The following is a 17,847-nucleotide window of genomic DNA, read 5'->3' on the forward strand; positions in this document are numbered from 1 at the left end:
ATTTAAAAAGAGACAGCCCTTCATTTAAAGATTATTCTCTCAGAGTGCAACAAACAAAAAACAAAATGCCAGCTGGCTTGTGTGAATCGGTGTGCTTCCTACAACCCAGAAAGCTTTAGAATGAGCGTGAGTCACTATGCAGTACATTACTCTTGACACAATCCATAGGTAGGGATGTGCTGACGAGGCAAAACAAACGCTCACCACAGCTGTACGAACACACCGAGTTCGAGGCATCTGGAGTTGACCGGTTCTGTATTTTTTCGCGTGTCCCTGCGGTACACACATGCACAGATAAAGAAGTGCTCCTACCGTCTCGCTCTGGTCTGGGTACATGCTGTGCCGTAGCAGAGTCGCCGCTGCAGAGGAACAAGTCGTGGAGCTGGCGGTGCGGACGAGGACACTGATGATGCAGCAAAAACACAGCAGTCTCTGTCTGTTCAATAACTCTCTGCCTGACTGACAAAGCACTGTGGCGGAGCAGATAATGTCTGTGGCCTGACACACACACACACTAAAACGCGCACACTGACTCGTATTCACTTACACGTTCTTACATAAACAGAGAGAGAGAGACAGAGAGAGAGAGCTCAGTGATGCTAGCTCTCCCTGAGCTGCCACATACACACACTCACACAGCTTGACCTGTCCCACCATAATGCCACACACAACACAAAATGCCCCAGCAGAAGTGTGTGTGTGATATCCAATTGAAGCTCCCAGAGGGATTAAGAAAAGCTCAAAAAGTGAGGAACATTGTGCCCCCTGACACACACACACACACACACACACACACACACACACACACACACACACACACACACACACACACACACACACACACACACACACACACACACACACACACACACACACACACACACACACACACACACACACACAAATTATCTACGTAGTGGTTCTCAACTAAATTGCAAGAATAGCACTCCATTATGGAATATATGGGTATTGCCATATATAAATGCTTATACCGGGATCGAAGATTTTATCTATATTGCCGACCCATGGCTCACAATACGTATTATTTTGCAGTATTTGCCTTTTTATGGAGCCCCTCTGTTTAAAACTGACTTTAGTGCAGGACAGGTGGCCCAGGGCTGGAAGAGGAGCAGGTGAAATTTGAAATTAAGGCAAACGGAAAAGGAGTGAGAGAGAAAGAGAGACTCAAAGTGAGGTTGTCAAACGTGGCCTTACCCCTGCTCTGTTACACAAGAGCCAAACACACTGCCAGGCTGCCAGACCGCCTGAAGCTCTGTGTGTGTGTGTGTGTGTGTGTGTGTGTGTGTGTGTGTGTGTGTGTGTGTGTGTGTCAGGTTGAGAACAGTACACAACAGTACTATAAAGCCCTCTGGCATCATAACATTGGCAAACTGACACCACCACGGTCCACAGTACTCCCACGGAGACTTTCCACCTTAATCCCAAATGACCAGCTGTTTTTCCTGAAATGAGACATCTGTGAGCTTCAAACGTCACAGCAGGAAGTCATTTTGAGGCTCAAATTCCCTGAAAAAAAAACAGAATCCACAACAGAAACAAGAACCGCACGTGAGATTTTGTCTTCATTAATCAATACCGGTGCATTTCAAGACACGACTAAGGCAACAAACATTAGAGCTAGGCCTGCACAATAAATCATCACCTCGATTCACCCCTGTTCCCGATTTAATTCTATTAAAATCTTCTATTTTTTTTATTGTTTTTTTTTAAATTGTTTTTCTCCTTCAATTAATTTATTGAAACCATTTGACATTGACATGTTTTAATTATGTAAAGAAGGAGTTCTGATTGAGCCTGTATCAGGGCCATATTTATTTCAATGGGTTATATGTCACCATTTCTGGTAGCCTACTGTACTTAAATGGCCAGTATGTACTATTTTCTTTATTCATTGAAGCCTCTACACTCACCTAAAGGATGATTAGGAACACCTGTTAAATTTCTCAATAATGCAATTATCTAATCAACCAATCACATGGCAGCTGCTTCAATGCATTTAGGGGTGTGGTCCAGGTCGAGACAATCTCCTGAACTTCAAACTGAATGTCAGAATGGAAAAGAAAGGTGATGTAAGCTACTTTGAGCGTGGCGTGGTTGTTGGTGCCAGACGGGCTGGTCTGAGTATTTCCCAGTCTGCTCAGTTACTGGGATTCTCAACCACAACCATTTCTAGGGTTTACAAAGAATGATCTGAAAAAGGAAAAAAAAACATCCAGTATGCTGCAGTCCTGGGGGGCGAAAATGCCTTGTTGATGCTAGAGCTCAGAGGAGAATGGGCCAAGTGATTCGATACAACCGAGGTATTCAGCAAAGCATTTGTGAAGCCACAACACGCACAACCTTGAGGCTGATGGGCTACACCCGCAGAAGACCCCCCCGGGTACCACTCATCTCCACTAAAAATAGGAAAATAAGGCTACAATTTGCACGAGCTCACCAAAATTGGACAGTTGAAGACTGTAAAAATGTTGCCTGTTCTGATGAGTCTCAATTTCTGTTGAGACATTCAGATGGTAGAGTCAGAATTTGGCATGAACAGAATGAGAACATGGATCGGTCATGCCTTGTTACCACTGGGCAGGCTGCTGGTGGTGGTGGGGGTGTAGTGGTGTGGGGGGGGGACCCCTTTCACCTTCAGAACTGCCTTAATTCTTTGTGTCATTGCTTCAACAAGGTGCTGGAAGCATTCTTTAGAAATGTTGGCCCATATTGATAGGATAGGGTCAAACATGGTATCAGTATGGTGTTCCTAATAATCCTTTAGGGGAGTGTATGTTTACAGTCTTGTGGTGATGCACAATGTGCTATAGGTGCCAAAACTGGTACTGCCAATTTGTATTGTTTTCATGGCAGAGAATCGTGATATCACTTCTAAGCTAAAGAAATCGTGGTTCATATATTTCAGTCCCTCCAGAAAAACGCAATTATGCGATTGCATAATTCAATGCATAATCAGCCAAAGTCCGCATATTTATGCGGGGACCGCATTCTTTCAAATACGCCGCACAAATTGCCGATTTCCACGCAAAATATGCAGGGCTTGTATGATTTCATAATCTCCGCATTTTTGTTGCAAAAAAGTCACATACTGTATATCTTAGCAGAAAGTTGAAAAATGAGCAGCCATTTCCCCCTGTTGCCATGGGAACGTTATGAAGTGACGTTATGAAGTGAACATCATCGAAAAGCAGGTGTTGGGAGGAATCACTTTTTTTCCTCTTTTTCATCAAACTGCAGGTTTTGCAAGTTCCCGCAATTTCATCGCATAAATATCCCAAATATTCCATCACATTTTTTAAGAAAACGTGCCACTTAATCAAGGATTTTTGCCTGCAACAATCACAAAAAAAACTCCACATTTTTCTGGAAGGACTGATATTTCCCCGAATTGTGCAGGCCTAATTAGAGCTCAAACTATCAATCGACAGGAAATCTATTGGAAACTAAATCAAGCAAATATGCATTAAAATGTACTGGTTTCAGCTTCTGAGTTGTGTTGTTGTATAGGTTAGTCCATGTACTTTCTTGGGACAGTTTTTCACCCAAAATAAGATGACTGAAGATGTCACATTGGGCTCTGGGAAAATGTTCACAGTTTTCGGACATTAAACCAAACAATCAATCGGTTAACCAAGAAAAATACTCTGCAGATGACTAATAAAGAGCCAAAATCATTAGCTGCAGCCCTAATAAACACAGCATGTCATTGTGCTGAGAGTCATCTGGTGACCCAGATGTGGGAGAAGTGGCTTTGTGACAGAAGGTCACTAGTTGTAATCCACAAACAATCTGTCAGAAAACATGACGGAGGAAGATAAGAGGGGACAGAAAGCATAGAAACAGAAGGCTGAGGTTATCAAAAACACAACATACTGTAACAGAAAAGCTGGGATGATAGCTAGAACAGTGAAGTCTGGGAAAAAAAGGGCTTTCATTTCAATGTTCCTCCCCTTCTGTCAACAGTTAGCATCAAAGTGCCCTTGAGCAAGGTATTTGAGAACTGCAGTGAAGCTGTTCAGTAGTCAACGGTAGAGGAAGAATGTGTAAACTGTACCAATGGGAACCCGAGGCAACAAAAAAAAGATATTGCAATTAATCAATGGTTGATTCAAATTCTTTCCCAAATTGGAGCAAATTGTTTATTATGTTCCCATTTGGGGGTCCTCAGCATAAAAACTTTGGAGACCCCCCCGAAAGAGAAGATGATTTAGCATTTTAATAACCCTGCAGGGAGTTCCGATGCTCCCTGCCAACATGTGATATAATAAGACTTTTTTAATAAGGCAGAGAAAGAGAATTAACAGCAGTGCAGATGGTCTGGCTCCTATTAACAGATCCCTCAGACTGTGTGTGTGTGTGTGTGTGTGTGTGTGTGTGTGTGTGTGTGTGTGTGTGTGTGTGTGTGTGTGTGTGTGTGTGTGTGTGTGTGTGTGTGTGTCTCTTTGGACAACTGAACAGAAATGGGTGCGTACGTGTGTGTATGTGGTGGGGGGGAATGAATGACTGGATGAATTAATGAATGACTTATTTGATGTGCTACAGACGTATATTAATGTGCATGGGTGGGTGTGTTCAATCACAAAAAGCACAGAAAGGTGTGACAGTGTGAAGACATACAGCCCACTTGCCAACTCAACATCCTGTGACATGCACCGGGTAATCAGAGAAATCGGGAAGTGTTTCCTCCAATCAATCGTCCCGCTAAGAGTCATTAAGACGATTTTAGTTGATTACAGCTGTCATGTGTACCATGGGAGTCTGCAGGGTGGAGTGGGTGTTAGTGACTGTGACTATCAAGGGGGGGGTGTACAGAGAGGGGATAAGTGCCTGATACTTATCAAAAGTAAAAGTAAGACAAGCAGAAGCTGAAAACAGTCTACCCTAACTGATTTATGGACTTCTTTGAGATGATTTTGGTTCTTGATTACCGACTTTTGAGGCCTTTAATAAGAGTTTCTAAATGTAAGACGTACTGGAAACATACAGAGACAGACAGTGTTTGCAGCATAACAGCCTAACGTTAATCATGAGGGAGTGGTGGGTAAACGGGTGCAACTATATGGTGAGTCAAGGTACCAAACTGCTAAGGGGCCAATTCAGTCAAAAAAAAAAAAAAGTTAACTTGTGTTAAATGATGTAATCAGTCTATGTATGAGGCTGATGTTACTAAAAGGACACGGTAAAGAAACGTGTTTTACATTTATCTGAACTTTTTCTTGTTGTTGCCTTTTCGGATAGACCGCAAACTCTATTTATTTTTTATTTTTTTACACACACAATGTTAACCTAGTGCTCCCGTCATATGTTCAGCCATACAGTGGCTAGCCGTACCTAGGAAAGGACTACTAGCCAGTCAGAAGCAGAGTATGAGGGCCCTGACAGTACCTAGGTAAGGACTACTAGCCAGTCAGAAGCAGAGTATGAGGGCGTGCACTGACAGTACCTAGGTAAGGACTACTAGCCAGTCAGAAGCAGAGTATGAGGGAGTGCCCTGACAGTACCTAGGTAAGGACTACTAGCCAGTCAGAAGCAGAGTATGAGGGCGTGCCCTGACAGTACCTAGGTAAGGACTACTAGCCAGTCAGGAGCAGAGTATGAGGGCGTACCATGCTAGCAGCTAGATGAGCATTATAACGTGTTCCAAAGTGACCACGTTTGTCTCTGAAGTAAAGGCTGGACTACAATAGAGCTGTTTGGAGCAGTTTGTGAACAGTGTTTTCTGTTGGAGATGGTAAGTCCCTTTTGGTGGGGGAACTTTGGGCTTTTTCACTTTGTAAACCTATAACATGCACAAAAAAAGATATAGAACACAATAAAGGTAAGGGAAAAAGCCAAAAAGCATAATATGAACACTTTAAGCTAAAGCTAGGACTACATTTCTCAGTATCTACTACACCAGGTAGTAAGGTATGCCTTCACACGACAGGGGAAAAACAGTCAGGGTTGAGCAGCCAGGATTTGACAATAACTATTTTGTGAGGTTAGAGCTCATAGTCTATAGCATGCTCAGTGTTTCTCACAAGTGCTGCTAGATTATTATGATCCTGGAGGAAGAGCGAGTGATGAAAAGCAGAATGGATGAGGCGGTGCAGCCAAGCGGCAAATTAAAGCACACTGAGACCTTGGCAGCCATTATCAGTGGCCAGAGGGAAACATCTGCTTCGGTGGATACAGTGTCCAATCCACCGCGGCCAGGGGCTTTAACACGCACCGTATGCATGAAAGTATCAAGTCATATCTCAGTTGGTAACTTCAACGTTTTCCAACTAAGGATCGATGGCTGTCAGAGGAAACTCAATACTCATGTTGTGACAGCTCTGTGCCGTTTTTCGAACATGACTGCACCATTTCTTCTATTACTTTATAGTCACGTTCTGCTTTGAATGCAGTGGGTGGTACCAAAAGGGGTAGGAGGTGGGGAAAATGGTATGGGGAAAATATTATTTATGTGTGGAGGTTAACTGCTGAAATGTAAACCAAATGTACACTGAACTACCAGCAAAGACTCCAACTAAACCCTTCCTGTAGCTCAGGAGGGTCAAACTCAACTTCACTAAAGGGCCACACTGGAAAATAAGAATCAAGGGCCAGAGATGTAGAGTTTATTGAGATGCTTTTATTTCATCAAAAAAGTAAAATATCTTGGACTGTTTTATTGCATGTCTCATATAGTCTTCTCATTTACAGTTTGGTCGACATAAAGCCCTAAAAACGTCCCTCATACATCGTAAAAAAGCACCCAAAAACTTGTGACAAAAACGTCGGAAAAAATGCCAAAAACTTTGGAAAAAGCGACAAAAAGTACGTGGGCCAAAATGTATCGTGAACCTAAATTGATATGATGGCTGGATCAAAATCTGCGAGGGGCCAGATTCGGCCCACGGGCCTTCAGTTTGACACACGTGCTGTAGCTACTTCACAAAAGATCTTATTATGGATTCTGTTTACTGGAAGGGTTTCACTGTGATGAAGCAATAGGAAGTGTTGAGTCTGCATTAACGGCTGACCTTTGTGATCCCTGTAATGCCTTGAATGCACTGTAAGTAAAAAAGAAAGATCTTTCAATATAAGGCCTGGTTACACCAGAAAGTGGCACTGCAAAGTTCATCTGTGTGTCTTTCAAAAAAAAGGGGGAATTTACTTCACCCACACAAGCAAATCCACTGATGGCAATTCCATTTAAAATGATTTTTTCCTGAAATTTCCCGGTTTTAAATTCTGGTGTGACCGGGCCTTTAGATAGTGGAAATAACTTTAAAAAAAATAAATAAAAAAAAAAAGTCAGTCCCTTAGATATCATAACTATTCAGTCAAGCAGTGTCTGAGATATTGGATGACTGCCCATCTTGGGATATTGGTCATATTTTGGCCACAAAAAAAGACACGCACCATTTCCAAACTTCATTAAAAAGCAACTCGGCTGTCTGCAATGTCAAATGGACGATATAATCACAGCCCCACAAATCTAACTACCGAAAACAGTGCAAAGGAATAATGACACAGCAGCGGCTGTTGAAAGGTGACTAGCCACAAAAGTAGAGACAAAGAGGGCCCCGGTGTCGGGTCCAGAGTGGCAGATAAGAGCCTGGGAAAGAGCTGCTCTCCAGACGCACTCATTACTGCCTCTAAGAGAGGAGCTTATCAGAAGGAGCTGCATGAGCTCGCAACGAGGAACAAGGCCTGGCAGCCGGAAACTCACCGATCTGTACTTACTGCATTTAAACTGCTTTAAAAAGGTTTTATGTTCTGACTAGGGTTGCACCATATGAGGAAAATAGCCAAAAGCCATTTTGACTGATGATATGATTCACAATATTGGAGGAAATTATCATTTTTGTATCATTATTCTCAGTTTCATTGAAATTTTTTAAAATAAAAACAATTAAAATGATGATAGTGTGATTTTTTTTTTTGCGAGGAGAGATTTTTTCTTTAGTCCGTAGCATAGGATATGTAGGCCGGGAAGTCTCTGCAGCACCACATATTTTGCCTTTAACAAATATTGTGCACCCCCTGCAATTTTGATGTTGCACTAGTCCATTTTGCGATTTTGATAAAATTGTGAATAATTGTGCAGCCCTAGTTCAGTCATCCTTCCGCTGCTTTAAAAGTCAAACTTTTATTTCCTATTCCCTTTATAATATGACGCCGCAGGAAATGAAAGACATGAGAAGAGAAAATAGGAGAGCAGAGATAGGGGAGGGGCGGGGTTTGCATTCCTTTTAGGAAGTCCTGACTCACATCTGAGCTGTCAGCATGCTGCCAGGACAGAGGAAAAACAAACCTGCATCGCACTGAAACTGGGACACTTGGACATCACCACTTGTGACTCACATGAGTGTATCCACATGATCAAACAGCAATCAATCACTTGATGAACAGCAGGGTGCTGACAATACACACAGTCACATGACCTGATAGAGGAAAATACTGCCCGAGGTGGATCGTTACTTTCCAATTAACACAATTCAAACTGCATTATCACCGTTCAGTGTTTCCTCTATGTTGATTCTGTAGTGGTGGCCCGCCATGGCAAAATGTCTGCCACCACGGTATCAGAAATAGGGCAGACGCACAATGTAGTCGTGGTTGCCTTTTAAATGATCCTGCCGACATAATGCACCGCTGCTGCTCACATTGCAATTTAACAACAAGTAGAACTATTCAGAGGTTATTGGGCCCAGTTTAACTCCACATACTGTTGCATTAATGGCGTTTATTGTCAAAACGTTTGCTTTCTTCCGAGACGACTATTAAACGAACAGCTCCACCAAAAATGTCACCGCGGTGGGTCCGCTCTAATTGGACAACGTTCAACATGTCAGTTCTGTCAGCTCACTATCCTGATGTTATACATCTGGAAACATTAAAATGGTAAAGTGAGTCAGTGTAATATAATATGAATTGGAAGACCTGTCCCCACTGCTAAAAAAAAATAAATCCAAAAAAGGAAACACTGCCGTTACACCAGGGTCACTTAAAAAATTAAAACCATATCTTGGTTGTTTTATTTACTCCTGTGTCGACAGAAGGTTGTAATATTGACATAATTTTTTTTAACATCTAGAAACATGATAAGTTTGTGGTCTACTTTGTTGCCAACATCACATAAAGCATTAGCAATGTTGGTGCGATTTCTTGCAGTCTTTATGCAGAAGACACTGCCATGACACGGATTTGGAACAGTGTCCTGAGGCCTGTACTACAAATCAAGATCAACATGGCCTGGATTTCTATCAGTTACCCGGCTTCACCTAACCCAACAACCACGGTCCCACGTAACCTGTGTCCCGACGCTGGTTAACAACTAGTTCAATCAACCATCATAGCAAACATCTACCAGAGCCGCATATTTTACATGAGAAGAGCAAACTATAATTCTACATAAATATGAAGAACACAGACAGTTTTACGGGGAAAACACAATACAGTCGCTGCTTCCTGGAAACCAGGAAAACTGGTAAAACTATAGCAGACGCTGTAGATGCATAAATCACAACTCTTATCAATATCACTTCCTCATCAGTCAGGACCAAGATCTGACCATAATTACACTTGTGCTTTCCATAAACCGTCGTTGCTTTAGCCTATTATTGCAGTTGCAACCCTGGCAGTGGGAAGCGATCGTGAGAGCAAATAAAAAATATGTAAAAACGAGCAGGCTAGGTGTTCAGTATAAGTTACCACGGCGATTGAACCCGGTAACAAGTGATCCACCTTCGTGATGTACAAAACTCTGGGTTGAACCTGAAGGTACCTCGTCCAAATCTTGCTTCGTAGTACAGGCCTCAGATATCTCATTTTAACAACTAAAATAAAAAATAAATGCTTTCTGTTCCATGATATAAAAGTGTTTTGCCCAATATTGAAAAAAGTATCTGAGGGAGAAAGGTTAAAAAAAAAGAAAAACAAGGGAGCCTTGTGACCAAAAGGCAGAGATTTTGCATGTGTGGTATTTGCACTAGCAGATCAAAATCACACCGAGTGTTTACGTTCAGACAAAGCTGGACTGGTTGTCTAGATTACCAGAACAAGCTAGACTACTTTGACCTTTTCCTCCTGCCATTTAAATGGCACGCAGAGGGGCCGAGGGAAGGAAGGAACTCCATTGTGGACTCTGCGGCTTTACAGAGAAAGTAGGGACTTTGAAATTGTATATGCTCACTTTTAGATAACCTTTAACAACACAGCATACTGAGTCAGTGGCTACGTCACCGTGCGATGCAGCGCTCCGGAATCAGTTCTTCTGAAAGTTGACAGAGTGCTGGGGTGACCAAAACTTGGTGTGACACAATAACTAACTTACAGGCAAGACTGTCGAGAGTCATTTCGTGGATCTGAAGCTAAATCCTTTTTGTCAGTGACAGGTAAACCTACAGTTAATGTTTTGAATGCACTGTAAGGTGAGTAGTTTCATAGCACTGACTGAATGCAATATTTGTATTTATTTTATTTTCTATTTCAGAGGTCACCCCAGATAAGGGTTTCATAAAAATGTATTATTTTGTATATGCCAAAACTGCGTACAAATGTGCATTTTTAACTGTAACTGTAAATGTAATAATGGTGCAAAGAAAAGGGTTCAAGAGGTTCAACTCTTAAGGAAGGCTCTGAATTTTATTGGAATTATGGTTATATTGTTCTATCACTTGAAAAAGTGAAGGAAGCCTAACAGTGGAAAGAGCGGCACACCGGCTCTTTGAAAGTGGACTAGAGCAGGCAGAGTGTCCCTGACCTGGTGCAACATAGACTCACAGACAAACACCCAAAGGAGAGAAAAATAAGGATGCAAAAGCTGCTACAAATCCATCACGAATAACTTGGCAAAGCACTACTTGTGCTTGATGACTACTCCTGTTTGCTATGGTACTGTACTGGATGTGACACTGTGGCAGAATTGATATTCATAAACATATTAGTGTTCAGGTCAAAGTTCCACAAACTGTAAAAGCACTATGTGTAACTTTAACCCAACTTACACTACAATCACTTCCTTTCTATACAGGTCTACAGCCAGTGGCAGCACCACCCAGACCCGGTTTCTATTTTCTCTCTGGCTTTTGTTCAGCTGCAGACTGAGCAGACTGCAGGTGGCTCCATATGTGCGCCAGACTATCGACTCCCATGATGGCTGTGAGGTGATGTTTGTTGGGTTGTGTTATTTTTAAAAAGCCTTTGACCATTGTTTAAACTAAATTAACAGCGATTCTGGATTGGTCCCGGATTTTAAACTGGGTCTCAGAGCCACAATGAATGCCAAGTATAGTGTATAAAAGAGGCCAAACGTCCAGCATAACTCTTTGTGTCAGTCCAACCATAAAGTCACAAGTATTGCTGGCTAACGCATTTTTTTGTGCATGCATCGTTTTAGTCCGGTGCAACACCGGTAGCGCCGCCGCTAGTTAGCTTACCGTAGTGAATGGAATCCTATGTTGCCAGGTTGCGATATTAAGAATCCCACTATGGCCACGCCAAGACCCGCCCTTCAATAGCGTTCACACACTACTATTGGCCAGGCGTCCATGCTTACATGTACAGGTCCTATCCCCTGACCAATCCCCTAACCCTAACCTTAACCACTCGAGGTGAAATGCCTAACCCCAACCAATCGAGCTGCTTCGTAGGGCGGGTCTTGGCGTGGCCATAGTGGGATTCGTAATTTTTCTGCCAGGTTAGCATGTTGTGAGTAAAAGTGAGCCAACAAAAGACAAAAAAAAACACCTAATTACTTGCACGGAGATAAAAAAATGCATTGGCCCACCTATCTACAGCCAGGTTAGACCTTGATAAGAACTATTTCAACAAACGGTGGCATATTCTTTTAGCCCCCATCCCCCCGCACTTGTCTTCTACAACCTCACATGTATATAAGCATTCAACAGCACAAACCATTCTTTTGACTGTGTACGACTGTACCTGGAGATGTTCAGTGGAGCTGCCGCTCAGCTCGTCTCCTGACTCAGAGTCGTTGGTGCGTCTCTCCTCGCCCGCGGAGTCACAATGGTGGGTGCCGTCCACGTCCAGCGGGGCGCGGACCATGTCCGGGGATCGCGCCCGGGTGCGCGGTAGAGTGCCTCCTTTTTGAGGAGGCTGGAGGGCTCCGCCGGGGACCAGGACGACAGGACGAGGCCGGCTGTGGTCGGTGGGACTGCCGGGGCGCTGGTGGTGGGTGCTGTTCCTGCGCTGACTGGGGGGGCTGAAGTGGCCAGACGAGGCCGTGTGCGCCGAGGGGGAGCGCCGATAGCTGGACTCGTGTCGGTTAAGGTTCTCGGTGGAGCGGTTCTTGAGCCCCAGCTCCAGATTGGCTGGCTTTACCCAGAGTGCCCCCCCACTCGGCGGAGCCGTGTTGCCAGCGGCAGCGGGAGGATGCGGGGTGTGTTTGGGGGGGGGCATGAGGGCTTTGCGAACTTCGCGGACATACTGCGCGGGCACGTAGAAAGCCTTGGTCCCCTCCTCCTTCTTCACCTGCCACCAGTCCTCGTTGGTCTTCTTGACCAGCATGTAGCACTCCCCCTGGTGGATGGTGATGAAGCGGTCCTTGGCCTTGTACTCGTAGTCGTACTCCACCTCGATGTAGACCTCGCCCGGGGCGATCGGCAGCTCCGCCATGACGCCTCCCGACTGTCCCCCACGCAGCTCACCGCAAGAGGAAGAGGTCGACTAGCATGGCTTCCTGAGGGAAAAACAACAAGAAGCTAAAGTAAGTATCTGATAATTTTCCATTTAAATACATCTCTAGTTTTCATTTTATGATCCACAGTCATGATATATGTAATACCTGGGCTTTAAAAAGCGGTGTCTTGGGCCCAACAGAGATTTAGCATATAACCTCAAAGTCCATGAGGACATTTGTTATATGTCATTCTTTCTCTTCCCACATTTCCCCAATTATAATTAAAAAACCATGTCTTACTAGTCAGGGTTTTCCCTATCATAACAGGGCTTAGGTGCAGCACCCAAAGCGGATTTGAGCACCACCTGAGCCGAATGAATGTAAAGTCAATGGCAGCATCACAACTAACTAAAATGACTTTGCTCACATCTAATGATTGTTGCTATTCCCCAGTGGACTTCTTCGGCAAGTTTTGTCTTTAAGCTTTTTGACCGTTATTTTTGTATTATCTGCTCTAGCTTTTCCAAAATTTTAGACACAGATATGGAAATAAAAGTGGTCTAAAATTATGTGAAACGGCTTTTTTCTTTTCTTGTTTTTCTTTTAAAACGTAACATTTTCTTGATGGAGGATGCCGAAACCCCCCAGCAAATACATGCACCAAGGTCTTACACAGACATAGGGAAACCACTGCTATTATGTTGGTTTCCTCTAAAAGTGCATTTCCTGTCAGTATTTGCTTAAATATCGTGCTAACAAAGTAGGGCTGGGCGAAAATCTGATTTCACGAATTTTTGACCGAATACCTCGATATCAATATTGCAGCGATATTCTAGGGCTGACAACTGGTGCTTTCACAAAATATCTTCACACTTAGATTTTAGATAAATAATCATCAGTAATGTTGATAATAACTAAATGGGGAAAAGGCAAACAATAGAAGAATTACAACAGTCTGGTAAGTTCAGAAAAGTACATCACTTTACTGTAAAGCAGCCTTTAAAACCAGGAAAAGACACTATGCCATATTACGATATTACCAATCCAAAATCTAAGACAATATCTAGTCTCATATCACGATATCGATATAATATCAATATACTTCCCAGCCCTATAACAAAGTGAAGATATTTTATTTTATAGCTGGCTTGTCTAGGGTTGGGTACCGTTTGGATTTTTACGATTGCGATGCCGAAACCGGTACTTTTAAAACGACTCCAATTCCTAAACCGATTCTTGAAAAACGACATCAAAGATTTAATATGTTTTCTAGCGATCACGTGCAGTGAACGGTTAATATGCTTTTTACGTCTGTTTTGGTGAGCCCAGAGGGAAAATATACAAATATTAAATATGGCACTTTAAAAGTAGCCTACAGTTATGGTAGCTAGCTAACGGTAGATTACAGAGAAAGTTTTTACGTTCAGTCGACACATTAAGTGGAACCGAAATGAGGAACCAGAATTTGCGTTCTAATCCGGTCCGATTCCTACCGGTTGCGTAGTGGAACCGGATTTCGGTACCCAACCCTAGGCTTGTCAAAGCCAGCTGTACATTAAGTCTACTTCCCATTTAGTAAAGATATTTTACTCTAAAAATACATTGCTTAGGGATTACACTTTACACTTTAACACTGAGCAGATTGTTTGGAACAAGTAACTGGGTATCAGCAGCAATAGTGACCATTGACAGAATATAGTGTCACCCAGGGAAACTAAAACCTTAGGAAAAAGGCTCTATAATGACAACAACAAAACAAAGTGAAATAACTATCTTGAAGTTCACCACCTTAAGTCTTGGTAAGGCCTTTATAAAGATGCCTCTTCCTTTTCTGTCTTCTTCTGACAACACATACAACAAAGACACAAACACCACATGTTTTTCCAAAGCCTATTACTCCACTAACCTAATCAGAACAAATGAATGAAAAACAAAAAGGAAAGAGCTTTAATTCTCTTCAAAGGCTTCGGAGCAGCACATAATGTTCGACATGAGGGGGGGGGGAAAGAGAGATAGTAATGTGACTCACATGTTCTTCCTCCACGGCTGTATATCTGTGTCTAACTCTGTCTTCCCCCCACCCCTCTTTGCTCCTCTGTCTCAGCAACTGAGGCATGTTGCTGCTCAGCCCAGAGATTAGTCCAATGCTTCTTGCTGAACTCTCTCTCTTCCCCCCCTCTCTCACACAACATGAGGTGAGTCGTCAGCACACCTTGAGCAAGCTGAGCTTTGAAGTGCTTTTTTTAAAGTTATTTTTAAAATGTGCATAACTTAACTAGACCGACCAGAAGCACAATGGAGCCAAACCTTAGTTTAAAAAGGCGCGTCTTATCCGGAGTGAACTTTGACGGCAAACTTGAGTTCAGTAATAATAATAATAATAATAATAATAATAATAATAATAATAATAATAATAATAATCCAAAGGGAAAATAAAGACAAAAACAGAGGCCAAAGCTAAGACAATCAGTATGTTTACATGCACACCAATGATGACCGGTCATAATGCACACAGACACAGAGCCCACAGCAGACTGGGCACCAAACCAACCACACAGCAAGTGACTTTCATTGCCAAGGCTGTGGCTGTCAGACAGACCACGTCCTGATGGTTTTATATGGGGAGTAGACTAATAGAGAATGACTTTGCTGTCCTTTTCTAATCGAGGGTTGGGAGTCGGGTTAAGTGTGTATATCTATATGGTGCTGTGTGTATATATGTATGTCGCTATGTGTACTGTCCTCTTGGACAATAAATCAAATTTTACAAATTCTACACACACAAAGCAACATGAGCTACACCCTTTTACAGCCGCTTGAGTACCGGGAGCAATGTTTCACAGCCAGTAAAAAAGTGGGTTAGGCAGCTAATGGCAGCTGTGCATCGGTTTAATAAAAGATCTGTGATCAGGCCGACAGCGCCGGGATTACTCCTGATACAGTGAGCACAGGGATCCCATCATCATGGATTACCGCGCTGGGTTCAGGCTAACAGGCACGGAGGGAAATCTCGCCAAATCTATTGGCTATTACATTAGCCAAATTACACAAAACACCGCGTTTAAATGCCAATTCACAGCTCAACGCTACAACACACAGTGGACTAGCGAAGCATTAGACTGGGTGATGGGTGTATCATGACAAGACCTGGCAGCCTTCCTCGTGAACCTGGGACCTGCTAATTCAGCTGGCTGGAAGAGGACTGGGCTCCTTCTATTTCCATCTGATCCTTGTGTTGAAGACATGTCGACTGAGGCGGGGGATGCTTTGGCTGCTTTTTAACTGGATAAAATCAGCCTTAGGCTACTCGAAAGGCACTTAATAAATAAGAACAATCAGATATCAATCACAACGAGCAGTAAGTGTAAGGGAATAAAATCTAAAATCGTTATGTATCGTGATTTTTTTTTAGCGACAATCTTTAAAATCGATTCTTTTCCCTCTAACGTTGAAAACCTCTTTCCGAGGTGCTGCTTTCTGTTTTGCTGAGGCGGGAGAAAATGGGAGGGGGCGTTTCCGACATGTGCTGACAACCGCCACATTTTTTCACCACCTAACAGTTGAGATAGTGCCACACACAGTTCTTCCTGCACCTTCCCATGACTTAAGACTCTTCAGCTTCATCGTGTCTTCTAGGGGTGGGGGAAAACATTTAAAAATCTTATGAATCGGGATTGTTTTGACGGCGATTTTTAAAATCAATTCCCCTCACTTAAATATTTTCTGTCTATACCGTACCTCCGACGGCGACTACATCAATATCCGTTTCCAATTCCATGTTACGTTCTTCTTTACAAATAAAATAAACGTCAGACTGACTGACTTGTGATGTGCATTCTTCTTAGAGAACAATTTGTTGTTAGAAATGTCTCATGATATATTGTCTCTAGAAGTGTATAATTCAACTTTTGTTTTTGTTAAAGAAGGAAAAGAAAATGCCAATACTCAATACTATTGAATCGCAATACAAATTAAATCACCACCCATGTATCGCGATAGAATCGAATCGGGACAAAAGCACATCGTCCCAGCTCTAATTAGCAGTATTTACCCACAATAACTGAGCAACCGTACCTCGTGGTTTTCATTCACTTACATCATCCACAGTAGGTGTGAGATTTTATCTGTGCACATTGCAGCACTGAATGCTCCATTACACACTTCACGGAAGAGCTCTGTGGCTTGCCCAGAGTCCGTTTGGTCAATCCTGACTTTCTCTACGTGCTAAGTCTCGCATTGCCACTCCTCCCTCCACAGCTCTGCAAAGGAGGGTCTGGCTAGCCCACACAGCATTCCCTGATGGGAGAAAAACATGCTCTGGTTTATTGGCATTTCTTTAAACCAATCACAATTGTTTTGGGCGGCGCTAAGCGCCAGACAGAGCCACTGTGCCTCTGCTAAATAGCCTCAGGAAGGAACTTGTTTTGGTGGAACATGTGTACGTTTAAAAGTAGTTTTAGTCGTGCAACAGAAAACTCTGATTGGACAGATAGTCTAGCTAGCTGTCTGGATTAGAACGGCAACACAAAGAAAGAGGAAGGTGACGGACATCCGGCCAAAAAGAAGGGACATCCGGCGGCACCGGAACAAACCCGGAGGTGGAACGTCGTGGATATAGACTACTACCTGCTCATCGGCAAATATTCTTTACAATGCTCTGTTCCAGAAGTACTGCTTGTCACTAAAGTGGCTGGAAAATGTTGGGACTTGAGTCACTGCAGCAGATAACAACAAAGTTAATTTCCTGCCTTCCTTGCGCAACCTGTCACCTGGTTGTGTTCTTGTCACTCATTCACTACTCGTCATTATGTCCTGCCAAAGTTTTTAGGGAAAACAAAAACCAGTCTGACAGCTGTGGATTCAGGACAAACCCTAATCTCACACAACGCGCTACTATCTAACACAACCAATAACATTAAAGACTTTGAAACATTTGTTACGCCGATTTTCCAAGACATTGCAGCTTATGTGTAAACAAAAATGCAACAGTACAACACAGACATTGTGGTTACTCTTATTCTCCATATTGACAGGTATTTAGAAGGTTAAGTGCCTGGAGGCAGTTGTCTCTTTCACTCATCCCTGCCTAGATTAAGCTCTGGCATCGGCGCGGCTATTCAGTGGACAGCACAAATCTTCTCAGAGTCCAATCAGCAAAATCAGAGGCAGCCCCTTAATTTGATGTGATGGTAATGAGATTTACAGCGCGCTGT

At 42.9% G+C, this 17,847-nt stretch overlaps 1 protein-coding gene across 9 annotated transcripts in view; it reads right to left on the reverse strand.

The window, feature by feature from the left end:
• LOC114564881 (rho GTPase-activating protein 12) overlaps positions 1-17,847 on the reverse strand; it is an 84,414-nt gene that overhangs the window by 61,272 nt on the left and 5,295 nt on the right. For all 9 annotated transcript variants that reach the window (XM_028592537.1, XM_028592536.1, XM_028592535.1 and 6 more), the window contains exon 2: positions 11,938-12,694. In XM_028592537.1, coding sequence (XP_028448338.1) covers positions 11,938-12,630 — 693 coding nt within the window. In that variant the 5' untranslated portion in view covers positions 12,631-12,694. The remainder of the gene's footprint in view (positions 1-11,937; positions 12,695-17,847) is intronic.

The sequence above is a fragment of the Perca flavescens genome, chromosome 12 (genome assembly GCF_004354835.1).
Source record: "Perca flavescens isolate YP-PL-M2 chromosome 12, PFLA_1.0, whole genome shotgun sequence".
In the NCBI taxonomy this organism is placed as follows: domain Eukaryota; kingdom Metazoa; phylum Chordata; class Actinopteri; order Perciformes; family Percidae; genus Perca; species Perca flavescens.